The sequence below is a fragment of the Parus major genome, chromosome 10 (assembly GCF_001522545.3).
Source record: "Parus major isolate Abel chromosome 10, Parus_major1.1, whole genome shotgun sequence".
NCBI lineage: Eukaryota > Metazoa > Chordata > Aves > Passeriformes > Paridae > Parus > Parus major.
In genome coordinates this window covers 6,127,069-6,147,498 of record NC_031779.1, presented here as the reverse complement: position 1 = coordinate 6,147,498, position 20,430 = coordinate 6,127,069, and the positions used below count along the sequence as shown (strand labels likewise).

Genomic DNA, 20,430 nt, shown 5'->3' with positions numbered 1-20,430 from the left:
AGGTTGCAGCCCCTTTTGAACTGCCCACTTTTCCAGGCTTCACTTGGGCTTTTGAAACTGCCAGGCTGGAGTTACAAAGCTGCCTCGTTCCACTGCCCACTGAAGGAGCACTGCTGGGCTCTAGCTGCCCCAGCATATCTGTGTGTAAGTAACTTCTCTGGCAACAGCTGTTTAGGCTCCTTTGACAACAAGACTGGAGAACAGCTAAATATGTTGAGACTAATTTCTCCCCAAAATCTTGTATTCTTTACTTTTGACAATTTCCTTTTTATGTCTTAGGCATGCTTAAGTTTAGTTTAGTAAACTAAATCATGCTTATTAGTAAAACTATTCAACACATGAAAAAAGTGATCAAATATGGATCAGTTTGTTGTAATTCCCTAGACTGTGATTCAAGACCTTTTAATACACATTTTAATATACATAGAGCTCTTGGGTACAAAGTAAGAATAGATTTGAAACTCTCCTTTTTCATCAAATAATTTCATACATTTTACTGGTGGTCCACAGGGCAGAACAAACAGATCATTCAATAACATGCACTATTTAAGCATGTCACAGTTTGATAATGTGACAACTCTCAATGTTCACTGCTGTTCAGCAACGGCACTTCGGTGTCCTTGTGCATGCTTCCCATGAAACCAGTCATGTCACTATCCATGAATCCAGGTTTGTTAAGCTTGTCTAAATTGATCTTGCAGATGATTTCAGTATAAGCACTAAATGTGACCTTAACATGCTTCTGAAAGAAATTCAAATCATGACTGCCCCCCAGATAGGTAAACTCCCAGTAAGCAGTTAGGTCTGCCAGCTGAACAGGGAGTGGGAGCTCAGCTTTCAGATTGGTTATGCTTGGGAACACACAGGCCTTTTCAGTGACTGTGGCTTTTTGCATGCAAATGTAAATTTTGTACATAAAAGTTTATTCAGCTCAGCAATCTCCACTTGCATGGGGCTGCCAAGGATGAAAACAAGTGTGCATGCGTGCATTTCCTGTCCATCCCATGCCTCAGCCCCCTTTTACTCACACTGACTCAGGGGGTCAGAACAGAGCTTGTTCTGGATGCTAGGAACTGTAAATGGAAAGGGTGCAGGAAGAGTTTTACTCATAACAAAATGTTAAATTTAACAAAGCTGATTAATCTGAAACAAAAGGATGAATTCCACAAGAGGAGTTTCAGTTGCCTGTGGATTCAGAAGTACCACGTAGCTTTCCTTTGTGCAGCGCTCTCAGGGCTTTCCTGGCCCTCACAATCTGTGTTCAGGCTAGATTTAACTCACAGTATAAATCTCCTATTTGTCTCAGGAACAGTCTGTGTTGAAGTCTGTGTTAAGTAACACAGCCTATAGCATATTCATATTTATATGTCTGGGCTTGAATTTCATGAAGAAAAACAAATTTAAAATTGTTCCATAATGAAAATTAAGTCCATACTTTCAGATATTTTAGGTCTGACTGTTACCACATTATTTGAATATTCTTGGTATTACGAAGTATTACTAATGGCTTTGTTCTGTGCTGTCTGATTAACTATACTCCACTCCTTGCAAAAACTGATTGGGTTTTTGTTTGATACTCTCAAATTCAGTGCAAAGACTTCCAACAAAAGCTGATTTATCACATAAAGCCTGTTTGGGCACTTCTTAGCTGTATGTCTCCAGTTTCTGAGAACCAGAAGCTGAATGTTGCATAAATCTTGCAACTGCTCTTATTTAAGAGGATTTCATTAGCTAGTGGAGGTAGTTAATCACGTTAACAGCTGGTTCTAAGACACGGAGAACAGGATTGATCTTCCAGAGCTCTGACTTGCTCTCATTCATTCAGTGAGCAGCTGCAGAGGTTTGAGCTGTACCCATTCCCAGCTGTTGAAACAGCAGTGGAAGAATAATGAGCCCTGTAAGCTGAGGTTACTCTTTACACTGCAATGGCTGAATGGCAGGCATGGATTTCTTTACCTTCCCTCTGTCTGCCGGGGAGAGCTGGAGCAGTAACATTTTAGACAAGGACTTGCAGCTGGACACTCAGATTTCAGGCACTGCAGCAGCTCCTTGAACTCTTTATAATTTTGAGGAACTTTCTCATAGCACTACAAATACTGAGGCCTCGGGCAAGTTTACAGAAAAGATGAAGTACTTTCAATAACACAAAGCCAGGCTTTAAAGCACTTTGAAATCTCTGTGTAATCGAGATCACTGAGCATGGCACATGTGGAGAAATGGCTAAGAGAGAAATGAGAAGGTTTCAAAACTGGCAACCTCTTGGTTCTCTTCTCATCATGTAAACAACCCTGCTGTTGTTTATAGCAATTCTTCTAAATGAGTGTTACCTACCTCTGCAGAAACTTCTTGAAAACCCGTCTGTAGGCGTAGCCAGCTCTTCTGACTCGAATATTTTCTTTCAGACCCAAGTATTCTACTTGATGTTTTACCCTGGGGACAAAAACAATGCAAGGCTTAAAATCCATTAAATTTCAGCATACTTGTGGATTGAGGCATTCTTAAATATCTGAGTCATGTTTAACTGTTTTGATTGCTAAAATTCATGCACAGGTAAATGAATCTATTTTTGCACATTACCTTCCCTGCATACTGCCTGGTAGGAAAGATATTCCAGGCAGGTTGACCACAGCACTGTAATATGTAGCACTTTAACCTTAGCAATTTTTCCTAGTTTAACTTCCCATCTCCAAAGTAATTTGTGTATAAATTTCTTAGGTAATAATAAAATCCATAAAAGGCCAAGTAACTACTACCTATACAATTACACGGCTGGTATCCAAGGAATTGGGAAATTGCTTTGTGTTCTCTTACTGAAGGTTTTTCCTACGCTTTACATAGCTCAAACAGCAACACAGCAACATTTTTTTTTCCTCGTTGTTATGGAGAAAAGACCAAATTTGATGGCTGGAAAAAGCCCCTGATGCCAAACCTTCACTACACAAAGAATCACAAAGAAGAAAGCCACGTCAGCATACTGATGAAAAACTAGAATTCCTCCTAATTTTATCATGCTGCAAGGGAAGGATTGGAGGATGGGCACAAGACTGGCTGAAGCCAGTAAAGGATGACTCATCCATGGCATATTTTAAATGACAAACAAAAGCTGAGGTGGTACCAGTCCCACAGAAAGTGTTAATGGCTGTAGAGGAACTCAGTGGCACATGGGAACTGTCATCATTATCTCAACACCATCAGAGCTGCCCCACCAAGCACTTCCAATTAGGCTCTAACCAGGGAACAAGTATGTGCCCATGAAATGCAAAGCAGAAAAACAGCAAAACAAGAAAGCTTTTGCACTTTTTCCTCCTTCTAGACCCGTGGTACATTTATGCTTTTATATTTCTTCTTACATATCCTGCTGGTCTACTACTCAATGTTTGATGACTTCATTTGAAGAATGTCAGTTGCTGATTTCCTTTGCATTTCCTAAATTTTCTCATCTAAGTCCTGTGCTGAAAGAAGGAATGTCAGTTTTTCATTCTGGTGCTATTCTTCTACAGGGCAAAGTATAAAAGCTTCAGCTTTCAGTCTGAACTATAGCAGTCGTTGAGATTTCAATCCTGCAAGTTTAACAAACAGTATATAAAAGAGCATCTGTTTACATATAACTTTTAAAAAGTGAGCCTGTAAGAAGCCATTTAATTTTGTTTTGCTTACTACTTTCTCTGATTTAAAATATTTTTCAAATCCTGAAAGACTCAGTTAATTCAGTGTTATTTCTCTAGCTATTTTGAGAAGTTAAATTTGAATATAAAATGTAGAGCCCATTGGGGTTTTTTTGTTGTGACATTTTTTTCAAATGACTCATAGTATGAAGGGAAAAAATCTTTTGAGATTCCTTTCTACAAATGACAAAATCACTTCAGTTATTCCTTCTTTTTGAAGACCACTTTTGAGAGATATATCACTAAATAATGAGTGATATTGCTCATAGAGCTTAAAATAAAGACTACTACACATTTTAATCTTGCTGTGTTCAAGGAATAAAGTATATTTTGTACCCACTCCAAGAATTCTGGTACAGTACAAAGTTGGTGGACAAAAATACATTTTCCTGTTTATAGCTTTCCCTCCTGTTCACATCTGGAATAATGCACTGGAGCAACAGTACTACTCCCATTTTCTTACTGTCCTGCCAGTATCAGTGTCCAGCACCAGAGAATTTGAGACATTTTTCTGTTTTTTTCCTTTCCTTTCTGAGAAAAGACACACTGAAAATCTCCCTCCAGGCAGCAACCTCAAGCAGGTCAGGGTCTGGGAATTCAGCTAATGCAGCAGTTTTGAATACAAGTCCAAGTGGCTGTGCCAGGACCTGAACAAAAACACATTTCAAGAACACCCCAATTTCTGGACTAAGTAAGGTATTATACAAGGTTTAGATATTACACAAGGCCTATGCTTCAGTGCTAAATATTCTGGAGTTACTCAATGGCAGCACAAAGGTGGAGTTCCATGGCTTCTGTGAGCATGAAGTAAAACCAACTTTGTGAAAGGGTTTGTTTCCTTTTTCAGTTACATTTTTCATGGTCTAGTAACCTGCTACTAATAAGCAAACTGCTACTCCCATTACACTGGCTAAGGCAGCCTGTGTTATGATGCAGCATTATGTGACCACACAAGAAAAATCAAACAAAAAAAATTTAAAAATCAACCTATCAGCAAAGTATCACATAAACTCAATTATGTTTTTAATTTCCCTCAAATCTTTTTCAAAGTAAAACTGAGAAGCAACAATATTAAGCTGAACTTTGAATTGTCACATGCACATAAACTTTTTTCCCCAGACCTGTCACTAAGTGCCCCAGTGAAGTCCTTGTACAGTAAATGGGCAAGCACAGATTGAAATGGGAGAACGTTTGGATCTTTTACCAGGGATGAAGGATTACCATTGTAAGCAGCACTCCCATTTCTGTCTGACCTTGATAGTATACAATCCTTTGTATTTCACTTGGCAAATACAGCAGCTACTGATAACACACCATCCTCATTATAGGAAAACAAGAAATCTTGCCCATTTTTGCTCCTAAAGGGGTTTCCTGAAAGCTTTCCTTTTCTCTTGACTAGGACTGTATTTGTTTCACTGGTTTCCTAGCAACACCTTCCACAATAACAGGCCTGTTTCTCAATATGCAAATGATTGATTTTAAAAGCCTCTCAATTTTTAGCTATAGGTTTTGTAAATACTTTTCCCAGGATCACTTAGTTTACTCCTTTGGACCCCAGTGTCACTAGAAAATTAAGTGCTGCACAGTAGGATTTTCAGGGTAGAAAAGCTCCAGAGGGTCTACATTTACTGCCAAGCCCTCACTGAGACTGAAGTGCAGTCCCAATAGCTTCTGTAAGCACTCTCTATCTGCATGTGACTGTGCTGGTCTGCTGAAAAGGCAGGAAGGGAATTCTGCTGGGGTTGTCCAAGAATGCTTTTTATCAGACTTTGCAAGCTGTTTCACCATGATAAAAATAACCAATTTGCTTTATTAGCAATTTTACCACTCTCAGAAGTACTTGGTATATAGTAATTAATGCTACCTACATTAGGCTCCTGAGCACCCACCCCAGTGCAAAAAGAGCAGCACCTTTTCCATAGAAGAGGAAGATGCTATAAGCACCATGAAGTTAAAGATGCCTTAAAAGAGGTTTGGTAAAGCAAATGGATCATTTAGACATCTATTTAATGTCTACATAATCACCTGATACAACATTCCAATCAATTATTTTAAAAGAGTTGTCTAATTAAATTAAATGCAAGAAGTAAAAGAGGAACCTTCTCCATTGTTGGTTACAGACACTTTTTGGCAGGTTTGATACATAAAAACAGGTACAGATATCCTATTGGCTTTTAAGCTTCTTAACAGAAGCTGTTTTCAAAGCATAAAGCCTAACTTAGAAGTGACAATAATACACTTGGTGTGCACGTTCTTGAGTCTTTAATATACTGGTTGTGTTACTCATGCAAATGTTGGTTATTCATAACTGGCAGGAGAAAAACCAAGAGCTGCATATGCTAAGTGCTGATTTAGACTAAGTTATCACCACTTATCTTCAAAGTTTAGGAGAGGTCATGCCAGATTTCATTTCTGTTGGCTTAGAGAATGTCGTTCTGTTTGTAGGTTGTACAATTACAAATTATGAATTTTGGTGGCTTCTTTTGACCATTAGCACTGCTTGTCCTCACACACTCTGCTTTATCCATACCTGCTCTCCTCCCAGTCTCGAGACTTCTTTGTTTCATTGGGTTTGATGCAGCGGATGTAGTGGGGTGTACACTTCATCAGGGTGCCAACAAGGTCATTGGCTTGTTTCTGTAAAACAAAGGGAAACAACAGGATCTGAGCTGAACAGGGTAAATCCTGAGGGAATTCTACAATTATCAACCATTTGCTGATGATTCCATTGGCTAGATACAGTTGCCTTTGGTATTTCTTCAACAACCAAAGTGTTTTGGGATAATATGCCCCTCAAAATAAACTTGTCAGTAAATAGAAGGCACCATTATCTCCAGCTATGTAATACATTTAAACTTCTATATAAAAATAATAAATTAAATATAAAAATAAAATTAACCTGTCAGGGTGAAATTTTAGAAAAGAGATTGGTAAAATATTGATTTGCAAAATCATGTGTAATCTATGTGTATTCTACAATCAGTCTCCAAACAGACCCTGGCCTTGTAGCACTTGTTGCCTTAGGCAAGGCACTCTGTGGTCATTATTCTGCTGTTGACTGGGTGGGTGTTGGGTCAGGATTTCTGCACTGTAAAGAGAGCAATTATCTGCAGTTAACTGTAGGACTTGAGAGGCTGAGTGAGGTGGCTCATTCATTATGCAGATGCAAGCACCATCAACTGCTCGTTTTGAAAATTCACAGCTGTAGGATGCAGCTGAATACAACATTTCATGAACATCAACACCGGTGCTGGGCAATTCTAACAATACTGAAACAACACATCACTTCGGCATCAAGATACCCCTAATACCTATCTTTAAAAATATCTGCACAGGAAAAAAGAAAAAATACTTTTTTGAATTTATTTAGCTGTTCATACACAAACACACAACCATATACACACACACAGCAAAAGGGGACATACTTTGATTTTGCTGCCTGCAGTGGTAGGACGGCCCTTCTTGTCCACTTGAAGATTTTCAGGAAATAGAGCCTTTATAAAAGGCCTAGGAGAGAATTTATAAAATAGGGTTGGCATAGAAAGACGATTCAATGCAGGCATGTCAAAGAATATGCTGTAAAAGTTGATAGTTGAACAGAATATAAATAGCTATTTCTATTAATCTTGAGTTATATCAAATCTATTTTAAGATTAGTTAGTACTTTCCATGAGCCTCATTCCTCACAAAGACCCCTTGCTATTTTAGTGAGCACTGAAAGCCATGACACCAGACAGCCAGAAGACTTGAAGAAATGCACATCTTACAAAATAAGCATCAATTAATTAAAATACATCACAAAGAAATGTTACTTTGTCAAAACAGTGCCTGTTCTGAGAGGACTCCAGAGCACTGGTGGCCTTGCTTGAGGCCAAAACAAAGGCTGCATTACAGCATTTGATTCTGACACTGCAGTGCCTCCCTTGGTCCAGTCGGTAGAAATGAAGGTCAGGGTAAAGAAGTGATGCTGCTCTAGTGCAGCCCTGGGTTACTTGCTGTATTACCCAGAGGAGGTCAGCAGGTGCAAAGCAGAGAAGCCAGGCCCTCTGTGCCCCTCAGAACCACCACGGCATTCCCAGCTTGAAGCAAGTTTTGCTTACGTACAAATCACTGCTCTGCATGAGTTCAATCAAGTCCATGAAAAGAACATCCCGATTTCTCTCGCAGAATCCATCCATATCATAAGATACCTGGGCCAAGGTGGAAATTGATTGTTTGTGGTAAGTTGAGAACCCAATAATTAAAGAAAATTTAAATTTCATCGTCATCAGTTGCTATTCTGTACTTTTTGGTTAGTCTGGTAAAACTTAAGATACTACAATGAGCACTAAATCCTGGCATGTATTATTAAACTTTTTCACAACTAAGGAGTTTCATTCTTAAATATAAATTCAGTTTGAAATCAAATTTTAAAAAATGTATGGAACTAGTGAATGGAACATGACTAGTGAACAAGTGCATTTAATACCGAATTTTACTAAGAAAAAAGGATTTACTGTTATTAACTGCAGAAAGCAATGAATACTGAGGAATAAAACCAAACAAGATAGAACTGCACGTTATATTCCCAGTTTTACTGGTGTATCATCACTTAAACATCATTTTTATATCTGGATTCTTTAAATTTACTGCTACTGTATTAAACAAATGAGATTACAATTAATAAAAGTCATGGGGCACTCATTTATTACATTTAAGTTCTGGTTCTGAGAGCAGCAAGGCCCAGACTCCTCTCTCCAACAAGGGCCATTTGTGAAGGCATTTCTGTCCTAAGCTCCCTGCACTGTGTAGGGCCACTCTCCTGAGAGAATCTGGCTGTGGAAAACCAAGCCAGCCCTCTGCAGGGCTTCCCCCTTCCTCTCAGGACTCTCTTCTTTCCTCAGAAATACATTACAGAGAATTCAGGGGTTACTTCCACGTTACCTTTCCAGCATAATGATGGATGATAAAGCCCTGGTTCCAGCTGTTGAAGTGTTCATGAGTCCCAATCTGCATCTGGAGTTTCTGGAGCAGTGTCTGGTCAGCCCCTTCTCCCACCGCGTGCATTGTGGCACACACGTCATCCAAAATGCTCATAATCCCTGGGGGATTCTAAAGTGTTGGGGAACAAGAACAGCAGCTCAAGTCAAGGGGAGAAAAATTATGATGCCAGCTGTTTCCCCCAGACAGAAAATTGTCTTTGCTACAAGAACACTAGAGCCTAGTCAGGAAGGATTTCCCTCCAATCACCTAACTTTTACAGCAATATGCAAATAGTTTAAGGAGAGATGACACTTCATGGGATGACACTGACAGTGGGAAGTAATGGAGGAAACAGTGATTACTGTTGAAAAAACCCACATTAACAAAAACATCAAAACATTCAACATTTACTTAAAGTTTCTTTCCTCACTCCAAAAAGCAGCACAAGTCACTCCAGTCTTTCAGCAACTGTTTTCGCCTACATGAGGATAAAGAACTATCTGAAAAACACCCTACTTCTGACCTAAAGGACAACTCAAAGTTTGTTGTCAGCCCAAAACAGGACATAAATACTTGAGACAACAGAACAGTCTGTGGAGCAAAACCACAAAATTTTTTTTATCTACAATACTGACTCTTCACTTGCTTCTGCTTGATTTGCAACAGCACCTTGAAGGAAAGGTGGTGCTGTAGCTTCCCCATACTGAACTCTCAGGGACACAAAGAGCATTATCTGATGTACAGTATGTCAGTAAGGTCATGATAAATTTCAGTGGATACATTTTTTTAGCCACGTGTCAATCAAGCCATGGTATAGTTCTCTTTTTGGATGGTATCTTACATGACATATCTCAGGACTCCTATAAGACATCTTATGTAAGATTTATATATAGACTTGGTATGACTCAGTAACTGAACAACAGTATTTGCATTTTCCTATGAACCTTTACAGAAAAAAACATGTTGTTTTCTCTACCTGTTTGTTCTAAATACTTACCACTTTGTTCTCTATAAGGTCACACACTATTTTGTTGTTAAAGTATTCTATTGGTGTCCATCTAATTCCTTCCTGCACATATTCTTCCTGTTAAGTAAAAAGAAACAGATGCAAACATTCCTTTGCACTGTAGATGTAGCACTAGATTTACAACTCACTCCACAGACACAAACTCTGCACTACTCACGTTCAGAAGACTTGCCAAATGTATGACTGGGTGGAGGTGGGAGAAATGACCCTATTGATAGTTAAATCCAGCTCTCTGCTGCCTAAAAGATGAATCGGAATCCTACTCTGTTCTCCCCACACATTCCTTTGTCATTCACAGCCCTTCCTTGGTTACTGACAACAGCAGGAAGATTTCAACTGCTTTATTGTCAAAGCACTTTGCAAATAGTAACAAAATGACTTTTACAGTATCTTGACAGTGCACCTAAGTATCCACATCCTGATCTATTTTAGAAACTAAGATTGTGACAGGCACACTGAGGATCACATCCCCCAGACAACACATTTAGAAATGTACATGAAATGAAGACGCAGCTTTTTATTTCTGTATGCAATTACTGTAACCATAAAGACACCCAAAGAAAGACTGGGGAAAAATCCCTATTAAAATTCGGTTACATTGCACCAGTCTGTTGCCCTTAGAAGGGCTCAGTAGACAGTCTGCAGGTCACTTGTGCACCCAGTGCCACCATGACCCCTTACTCTCCCACAAAAGCAATTGTGTCTGGGCATTCCTGAAAACTGTCCCAAAGCTGGTGCCAGCCCTGAGCTCATGTTGCACACAGGGCTCCTGTCTCAGCTGCATCCTGTCTGCCCTCCCATGCCGAAACAAAATAAGTCAGATTTGGCAGTAAGACTGTGAGCAGAGAACTGCAAATACTTTCACAATTATTTTTGTATTTCTCTGATCTATTTCATCCTTACATATACACACATACATAAATATATATATGTAAAAAACAAAAAAGGTGTGGAGGAAATGAAGGGAAGTATCCCCAAAGAAATGTGTGTCATGCTGAAGGGAAGCCCAGGGATGGAGCCAGGCTGCAGCTTTCCATCCCTGCCCATGAGTCAGACTGCAGCACGCCTGGGCACGGTCATATGACTGCACCAGCACACCGTGGGGTGGACCAGCTTCTGCACCACTCCACCAGAGAACAAATGCCTGCAGCTGATGTGCTTTATAGCTTTAGGGTCAGCCAACAACAAAGGTTCTTTTCTCTCCCTTTGTCTTGTTTAATAAGGTAGATTTTTACTGTTTACAGATAAGGAAACATCATTTATTCCACCAGCTGAAAAAGGAATAGCTCATTTGTGAAACCTGAAGTAATTATTGTCCAGTTACCTGTTCTGCCTTCAGTGTCAGTTCAATAAAAATCTGCTGCAGTTTTTCATTTACAAAGTTGATGCAGAACTGTTCAAAACCATTTTTCTGTAGAAAAGGAAACAATGTAAAAATTAGTCTCCTGCCTTATACACAGTAATTTTTAGTTCTTATGCTGGCAATAAGCTTCAAAGAAATACTGTCAGTGACAAATGAGTTGCTGACTTTATAGACATTTGGTGGAATCTCAGATCTTCCCTTTAAGATCAATGACTTCATTTCTTTGAAGTTTCTTCAATACCTCATGTTTATTAAGTGAGACATTACCAGTGAGATAACACATCCAGAAAGATGGGTTGGGATTATTTTGCTTTTATTCTGGCCATAGGATCCGTGATTTTTTTTTCTGGATTAAAATTCTTCCCTCTAAATTACAAAAAAACCCTCCTAGGTCAGATCTGCTCAAACCCCAAGTATTCCATTGCCATACCTGAAATATTTCAAAGCCATAAATATCAAGGACACCAATGTTATATTCTTCATGGTCCTTCTCCATAGCCTTATTAATAGACTAATAAAACAGAAACAAGACATAAAACAAAGTATAGTTTATACAATTAAAATATATTCATATTCTTAAACATTTATATTAAAATTCTTTTTAAATCATTTAATTGAATACAAATATGAAGAATATGTCATTTTGCTTTCACTTTTTAACAAAGTGTTACTAACAGTTAGGAAATGAACAGTATGTTATCCTGTTTTCCAGGTCAATGAGCCTTTGGATCTACTATCTATAAAAATCTTTCCTTTTCACTGTAATTGGCTCAGTTAAATAAAACGAGCCAACAGAAAAAGAACAGCTTTAAGTGTGCTATTTGATGCATTTTACTGAGGTACACTGAATCTCTTCACCTCGCTCTGTGCAGCGTCAGTGCTGGCACAAGCACAGTGGGGTGACAGGGCTGTTGTCAGGAGGGAGGCTCTGGGTCCCTGCAGTCCCCACGGAGCAGATCCCTGCTGCACCAGGAGCATCCAGGGCTCCCAGCCTCCAGCCCAGGCTCTCACTCTGTACAAGAGAGCATTTTAGCATGGAGAATGGAATTTGGCCCCTGGCTCCATCGCCGAATCTGGCTGCTGAGGGGGCTCTTTGCAGGGAAGTGAGATCGGAGAGCAGGGGAGCACAACCAACAATTAATTCTGCTCTGCTATGAAGGAGGAAGCTGGACTCAGAGGTGTAGATGCTGACAGGAGGGAGTTCAGGATCCCACACGGGTTACAGGAGGAGCTGGCAAGCACAGCTCATGTCAGAGGCAGCGCCCTGCGTTTGGTATCCATGGCCACACTGCCCTGGGCAGGCTTGGGCAAAGCAATGACAGTCAAGAAAAGGCATGCAAGGAACATTCCCAGTGCCCTTGAACTTGTTTTGATACCTCAGTAAAATCAAGCAAAACCAACTTACATCCACCAAGTAATCAAAAACTCGGGAATGAAGGGCCTTGGCCAGCGCATCCCTGGTGTAGCAGGCTTGTTCCACATTCAGTGTGACATGAATGGACTCAGATTTGCCTCCCCACTTGCTGTCCATCTGTCTGCTGGTCAGTTTTTCCTTCAGGCGGTCCTGGTTAATTCCCAGGAGAAAAGCAGGGAAAGCTAAAACTGCAAGAAAGATCAGGCTTGCTGGATTATGATTTACAGACTAAATACAGAACAAAGAAAAAAATTAACTGTATCTCAAATAACAATAAAACTCACGGAGCGTCCAGCTTAAAAAGGAAATGAGGAGCGTTTTTCCCTATCCTCTATTCCCCTATACTCTTCAAGGACATTTTCTACTCTTTACTTACATGGATTTCAATTAAGATAAACCACCTTGAAGTAAAATAGCTATTTCTGTACCTTCAGTCCTTCAAACATGTAAGGACATAGTTTTGAACTGTGTGGTTCAAACAAATCACTCTTGGAGGAGATGTAAATAAAATGTAGAGCTCACACATGAAATAAAATTGACACCATTGAAAAATTTTTGTAAAAACATGAAATGTTTAAAATATAATAAAAAGTAGGCCATCTGCTTTCTAATATCCTTTCTTCTTGTAAGTTAGGACATTGCAAAAAGTTTTCAATTACCTTGCCTTTTATTTTTTAATCCCTTATTCTGTAAGTACTTTGCCAATTCTGTTTCCCCTTGTTTAAAAGCAAAGCACAAAAATACATCTGTGCCATAAGCAGCCCAGACTCTGGGATTCTCTGCACTCTCAGCACATGGTGCCAATGTTAGTGCAGGTGTCACACACACCTTAGGGAGTGGAAAAACAGAAGTGACTTGAAAGCAAACAGAAACAGCTCCTGAGGAAAACTCCTGGAGTTGGTATTGTACCTCCACTAAACCACATGATCCTCTAACAGTGTTTCCTCCATGTTCCATTGGTTTCAGATCTATTTTACTGGTGCAAGGAAAAGGTAAAATAATTACTAAGGCAGCAGTCACTTGTGCTTTATACATCTGTAATGTCACAGCATGACTTCAGTAAACCCTCTAGTACATTATTCCAAAAGTATTTTTAAAATTTGAAATAACCACCAGCTTTCTAAAATATGATTTATTACCATCAGCAAGCTGATTAAATTTAATCTGGGGTATCAGGAACCACACAAAGCCAAGTCACTGGAAACATCTCTGGTAATTCAGAGAACTCGGGTTGAGAGCCCATGAAAAGGTCAATCATCATATGCTTTAACTTGGAAAAGAATGTAGGCAATTACAGACCAGGTATGCTCACATATACTGTTAAGATGCCAGGAAAAATGCTTAACCAATACTGCTGGTAAGAATTTATGAAGACAGTGTAATGGCAAGGAGCACCATGCAGAGCTCAGAAACTCTCCCTTCCCAGGGCTAATGATTTACTGTAAGGAAAGAGTAGCTGGCCAGCACTTGATACAACTTCACATTCTTAAGATGCCTGATTGTTTTCCCTAGTTAGGGACCATAAAGTTACAGTCTGGAAATTATTATAAAGCAGGATATGCATGTAATTGAAAAAATGATCCTCAAAGAGTCATCAGTAGCATTCAGTGGAAGAGTTTTAAATACACTCTGTGAAGGAAAGCTGAAAAGACTGGGCTCACTTCCTGGCCTTCCAGGAAGCGAAAAACAACCTTTTCAATACAATACAAGTGTAAAGAGGGAGGGTTTAAATTCTTTTCTCCTTCCAAGAGAGAAGAACTACTATTTGCCATGATTTGTAGCATGGAAGATTTCCAGGAAATAAGAACTTTTAACCTATTAATGTAATCAAATACTAGATATAAACATAATTAATATAATAAAAACATAATTTTAACTACTTAAAGTATAATTAAAATATAATTAATTAAATATATTACTATTTTACTATATAATATTTTATATTTTCATATTTTAATATATTCTATTAAACTATGTTTCTAATTAATTTTTATAATAAAATATAGTAATGAATATAACTATTATAATCAAAAACTAGAGCAGAGGGCAATCACAAGCAGTTTTAAAGATGTATTTGTCTAAAGCTCTGTCAAGAATGATGTGTACAGATTTGATTCTGACTCGGAGCATGGGAATAGAGTTTATGCATATGCAAAGAATGGCCTTGCATATTTTTCTGCAATTCACTGTAAACAAGAACACTATTAACCAAATTCTTAAACTTTTGATTATTTCAGGCTTACACAAAGCAGGACTGGCCAGTGGCTGTTCCTTGTGCTTTATCTTTCATGGCTATGCAGGCTATAAATGCTTATTTATAAATGCTATTGAGTTGGTTAGGATAAACAGTAAACTGGGGAGAGGACTCATGGAGAAAAGAAATGAGCACAGCTTCCATCTTCATAATACAGAAACTGTGCTAGACATGGCTATTTCTTCTCTGGCTTCTTTAAAATCACTATAATTATGTGTATGTTTGATATTCATTCTATTTTGTAATTTCTTCCCATGTACTATTCATACACAATTTATGTATTTGTATCCCAGGGAGCAGGAGAAACACGGTGGACATGGCTCATCACAGAAATACATTCACTTCCTATGATTTATTTTCAATTCATGTCTGCCATTTGTTATTTCGATGCAACACACTCTGTATCCAACTTGTACAGCTTTTAAATGCCTTGATTTAGTTGAAAGATTTAACACTGTGATTTAAATTGAAGCACAGTAGCTCATTTGGAATCAAAAGGCATATAAATACAATGCCACAAAATGGTTTTCTTTGGGTTCACTTAATTTCTTAATTTGAGAGACTAGGAAGGTTAAAAATGATTAGTTATGAATCAAGTATCTAAAGCTAAACAAATGCAATTTTCCTAAACCTAAGACCCATTCTGAACCAAGAATTAAGAGAACACACAGGTATGTGTAAGGTACTGATATCTACGGTGTGCTTATCCACTCTGTCCTTAAAGTATCCAAGTAGCACAAATCCACATTAGACACAAGGTATAAATCACAACAAAAACATTTAAAACTCCGAGTCCATTAACATTTCAGCACCTTGCTGCTGTGGACCCCACTTGTACAGAACAGAGCAAGTGCTGAGGGATGCAAGGACAGGGCACTGTGGGAACAGGAACTGTAAACAAATGGTCACCCAGCAGCTGTAGCTAAAGGAACTCACAGGAAACACAACTGCAGAATGTGAAGTTCAAGCCCTTTTAACAGTGTCTATTATTTCATACTCAAAGGTTGGAACAGGATTTCTCAAATTCAAAATCACACTGCTGTTAAGTCAGTGGCCTTTTACAAGACAAAAGAGGGGCCCCAGCACCTGGTTTTGGCAGCCTCACACTCTAAGAAATGATGCTCTGTTTGGATAAGCAGCTCTAAATTGCAATTCACCTTCTGCCATCTGTGCTGCAGCCCACTGCTGCTCCTGTAACAGTTTCCAGAGGTACTTACACTCCTCGCTCTCCACTCCTGCATAGTTGCCAACTTCTTTGAAGCTGATGTTTCCCAAATGCAATATTCCTGCCACTATCTGCAGTACCAATGCCTGCTCCTCTGCAAAGATCCCAATCACACTCATTGCGTGCTGGGAAGAAAAACAAATAAATTTGCATCAGTCAAAGATCCTTGTCTTAGTTATTTTAAAATTTTGGTGTTAAAAAGTAGAGTTATTCAAAGCAGTTCAGATTCCTAAGGCAACCAAATTTCATTAAAGCTGCAATGAAGTTTCAAAGGGTACGGGATGTCCTACTTCAGCATTTCTGTATTTTTTCAAATTAAATACAGAAGCATCCACACCTTTTAGAAGATGTATTAACAAAGTAAGTTCTGGAAAAAAATAAACACCTGCTTTTAGGTGTCACACTAAAAATATATAGCTTCATTGCAAACTGGGAAACAATGAAACAGAGACAATGATTTTATTCCTTCTACACACTCAGTTTACCCACCAAGACTAAGAATTGTGAAGCTGTACTGAATGACTCTAAAAAGCAGCCCAGTGTCTGGCTTAGGCTGTGAATTTCAGCCACTTACTAGAAAATCCCCAGCATCCCTGGCTTTTGGAGTTCAGAGTACATGAAAACTTACAGAATGTCTTCTCAACAAACTCTTTCTAAAATACCAAATAAGGTCCAATACAACAATAACAATTATTTTTTTAGGCCTTTGTATGTGCTACATACATAGATGTGTTAATACACCTACTTTAAACAGTAAATTCCCAAGAACAGACACCAGCAGTTGGCAGGTCACACAATGAACTGGCAGCAGCACTGGATAAAGATCACTGATCTGTGCTTTCACACTCCCTTTCTCCAGCTTTTCAGCTGTACTGTTTTAAATTAGCATGGAAGGTCAGCCAGCACTGGGAATTCAGCTAAAGCAGGGCACTCCTTTTATAATTTTCTTCTAATACAAGCTCCTCGCTGTGTTTGCATTTTCACGTTTTTCATACTACAGATTATCTGTACAAGCTAAATTTCATTAAATTTGCACCCTTCCAAAAAAGAACAAACTGAAAATTACAACACCTTTCTGCAAAACCTGTCTTCAGGGTTAACATATTCCTCCTCAGGGCAAAATACATCTAGAATAAGTTATATTTACATTAATTTTTCATTCCCACATTAATAGATCAATGTCTGCTAAAAATGAATGGTGAAATGAGCATACATCCACCACTAAGTAAATCATATGGTTAAGAACTCACCAGTGTTTCTTGAAAATCTGATTTGTCATTGATGTCATCGACTTTGTAGGACCCAGAGAGACTCAGATAGTAATAGTAGTCCATACTGGTAATGCCAAGGCTGCTTTTTTGTTCTGAGGAGGCCCCTTCAATTAGCTGCAGAATAAAAACCCCCAAATTAGGTGTCACCCAACAATCTCCAGCAGAGACCAGTTGGTCAGAAACAGGTGACTGAGCCTGAAACTACTGGGAGAGATATGGCTGGTGCTGTGCCAGGGATGTATCCTTCCTACCTTCTGGTAATTGCTTAATCCAAAGGACCAGGCTCTCAATCCCATTCCCACAAATGGTTTAGTTCTAACTTCACAACTAATAAATAGCTAAAAATGTGATTGCCTTGAATGCCTTCCATTATCTTTAACTCATTAAGAAAAGGCAAAGTGGGTTTTCCAATCTACAGTGTATTCCCTAAATCCTCAGGAGCAGTGTTTTCCACACCTACTGCAAGGCAGGCAGAGTTGACAGCACGTTCAGAAAGCATCAGCTGTGGCTCTCACAGTGAGGACAAGCACCCTTTAATGCTACTCAGACCTGTGCAAAGGCCATGCAGTCATGCACAGACAGGGTTGCACCAGGGAGGAACAAACTTCAAAACAGAACTCTCAAATCCCACTGTCTCTTAACCCTTGTGTCAAAAAACCTCTCCAGGCCACAGGAAAAGCAGCAGGACAGGCCAAATTGTACATACACCTCAGAAAAGGAGAACACACAGCTCCTGGAGCAATTCCAGTGCCAGTGCAGCTTTCCCTCCTGGCAATGGCATTTCAACTATATGTGAAACTGGCTGTGGTCACTTACAAAGCTCTGTCTTGGCCCAAGTTTTGTAGAGCTCGGTCAGCAGCACTCCAGCAGGTAAGGACCATGCACATCTAAGACCAGTGAGGGCCAGCAAAGCATTTTCAAACACAAAAAATGGGAATACTTGGATAGTTCAACAAAGAGTATCATCACAAATATCTCAGAAAAATAAACTGAGAATCAAATTTCTCTTTCACAGGAAGTACAGGCCAATACATATAAACTGGCTCTCTCTCTATATATATGGGCCAGTTTAAAAAGAAATCTGCTGAAAAGTTCTCATTTTCTATTATATTCTCCTAGACTTTTCCATATGGGAGCTCACAATGAATTTCCAAGCCAGGCTTTGAAATACTGCAGTACTCTGTTCTGGAGCTGAAAGGCAGCCAGGCAGGTCTATGGCAGATGGTGTCTCACCATGCTGCTGAGCTTCCCAGCAGAGAGCAGGTTACCTTTGCAGTGTACATTCAAATCTCACTGCTTCGGGAACAACTTCTCAGTCAAAAGGAGAAACGAGTCCTAGATACTTTACATAACTCAAAAAGGACTTAAACACTTCTGACCTGGTAAAAAATGTGAAAACTCCTCTCTCCAGGATTCCTCATTACAACTCGAGATTTTTCCAGTAGGAAGTTGGATATTTTCCCTCCATCTGGTTCTCCACCTGGGCTAAATTGTATTTCAAAGTATTTCCCCTGCAATAAATAATTCAAGCTGTTAAATGATTAGGAAATGCAAATTCAAAATTGTGCATTTATTATTTATTATTTATTATTATTATTTATTATTCCAAGCAATGTTACAAAGATATTTCATGTTTATGGATACCTCAAGGTACAACCTAAGCTTAGATTTCTGAACCATATCTTTTCAGCATTTATACAGCTTGACATCAGCACATCCCATGTTAATGCAAACACAGAGAGGAGATCAGTGGCTTCTCTTCACTGCTGAGACTCTTGCTTAGTATAAAGGAAACTCACACAGCAAGTCAGCTCAGCAGATTTACAACCAACACCACCAAACTGCTCTGCCTGGAAGCAAAGCAAAGCCATGATCTCTTGCTTTCAGAGAGACATTAACTGCATTAACACTTATGCTAGCCAAGGAACACATCTCAAATTTTTAAAGCCTATGTGTTGCTTTTTAAAATGGAACCTATGGTGTGCAATCATTTTATGGTGAGCAGTCATTTTATGAGATTGACCCTTCTGGAATGACAGACTGAAGGTAATTCCTGCCTACTGCCAGTATAATATTGGTAAAGACTGCAGCCTTGCTACTTCAAAAGCTGTACTCAGTACATACAGAGAAAGAAATGCACAACCTGTACAGAATGAAACAGAAGCCTCTAACATCTACCTTTGTTTAAAACACACTTTACATCTTATTCAGATTTACCTCACCTGCAGTAAATTTATATTATACCCCTGAATACTGTCTCTGTAACAGCACAGAAGGTGGAAGAGTAAAGTCATCTTGAAGGTAGAGGGACTTACAAATCTGCTGGAGTTGTTGTTCCGTACAGTTTTTGCATTCCCAAAGGCCTCTAGTAAAGGGTTGGATTGTAGAATAATATCTTTAACATGCTAAAATTTTAGGAAACAAAAGAAATGCAGATTCAGAAATAGACATTTTTAGAGTTGCCACAGATTTTCTAAAAAAACTCCCCATGACATATAAATTATATATTAAAAAGGCAAGAAATCCTGCATCTGTAAAAAATTCTCTTGATCATATAAGGAACAGAATCCAACAATTTTTCTTCCAGAGCTTTTAGTTCCTATTTTTGAGGAAAATCCTGAAGAATTAAACAAAGTGTCTGAGGCTGAAACTGGTTCTTCTGAGCATTGTTCTGCCAAGCAACACAGCTGATGAAAATTCATCTGGTTTTTCCATCATCTTCATTTTAAATCATGCTCACACATGACCATTTAAATTTTTGGGGGATCTGGAACCACAACCAATGAAGTCAGAATAGGAGGAAATTTAGGAATCTGCAAGTGCTTCAGCAATCTGTTTTGGGATCGCTGATAATGCTATCCAGTTGTCTTAGAATGCAAAGCAATATCTACTGTCTCTTTATCTACTCCTGGGAGCTCAAAACAAGGAGAAGACATCAGCTTTGGAAGAAATCAAATGCATGCTGGGTTGTGAAAAGAAGATGGAATTTTATTTCAAAATAAATGCTCAAGGCAACCTACCAACCTCATCAACTCTAACTCTGTAATTACTAAGAGTATTCATTAATTTTGTACAAAAAGCTGGAATCTTCTAAACAAAACAAGATATTTACTTCTAAAGTATTGTTATATTTATTGCAAAAATAACACAAAGCAGTTTCTCTCTGGATCAGTCACTTTGGTTCCTGAGTTATTCTCTGCAATGGTCCCTGTGTCACTGTTGCACAAAACTACCCAGAAAGAACACACT

At 38.8% G+C, this 20,430-nt stretch overlaps 1 protein-coding gene across 5 annotated transcripts in view; it reads right to left on the bottom strand.

Moving 5' to 3' along the window:
* The window catches only part of MYO1E (myosin IE), a 226,095-nt gene that overhangs the window by 14,609 nt on the left and 191,056 nt on the right, over nucleotides 1-20,430 (bottom strand). For all 5 annotated transcript variants that reach the window (XR_001523440.2, XR_001523441.1, XM_015638490.2 and 2 more), the window contains 13 exons: nucleotides 19,497-19,586; nucleotides 18,561-18,692; nucleotides 17,161-17,295; nucleotides 15,903-16,035; nucleotides 12,423-12,619; nucleotides 11,448-11,528; nucleotides 10,979-11,065; nucleotides 9,625-9,711; nucleotides 8,589-8,756; nucleotides 7,770-7,855; nucleotides 7,091-7,172; nucleotides 6,196-6,302; nucleotides 2,332-2,430 (listed from right to left, as the gene is read on the bottom strand). Coding sequence is in view for 3 of the 5 variants with exons in the window: in XM_015638490.2 (XP_015493976.1) it covers nucleotides 2,332-2,430; nucleotides 6,196-6,302; nucleotides 7,091-7,172; nucleotides 7,770-7,855; nucleotides 8,589-8,756; nucleotides 9,625-9,711; nucleotides 10,979-11,065; nucleotides 11,448-11,528; nucleotides 12,423-12,619; nucleotides 15,903-16,035; nucleotides 17,161-17,295; nucleotides 18,561-18,692; nucleotides 19,497-19,586 (1,484 nt within the window). In the remaining 2 variants the exon portion in view is untranslated. The remainder of the gene's footprint in view (nucleotides 1-2,331; nucleotides 2,431-6,195; nucleotides 6,303-7,090; nucleotides 7,173-7,769; nucleotides 7,856-8,588; nucleotides 8,757-9,624; nucleotides 9,712-10,978; nucleotides 11,066-11,447; nucleotides 11,529-12,422; nucleotides 12,620-15,902; nucleotides 16,036-17,160; nucleotides 17,296-18,560; nucleotides 18,693-19,496; nucleotides 19,587-20,430) is intronic.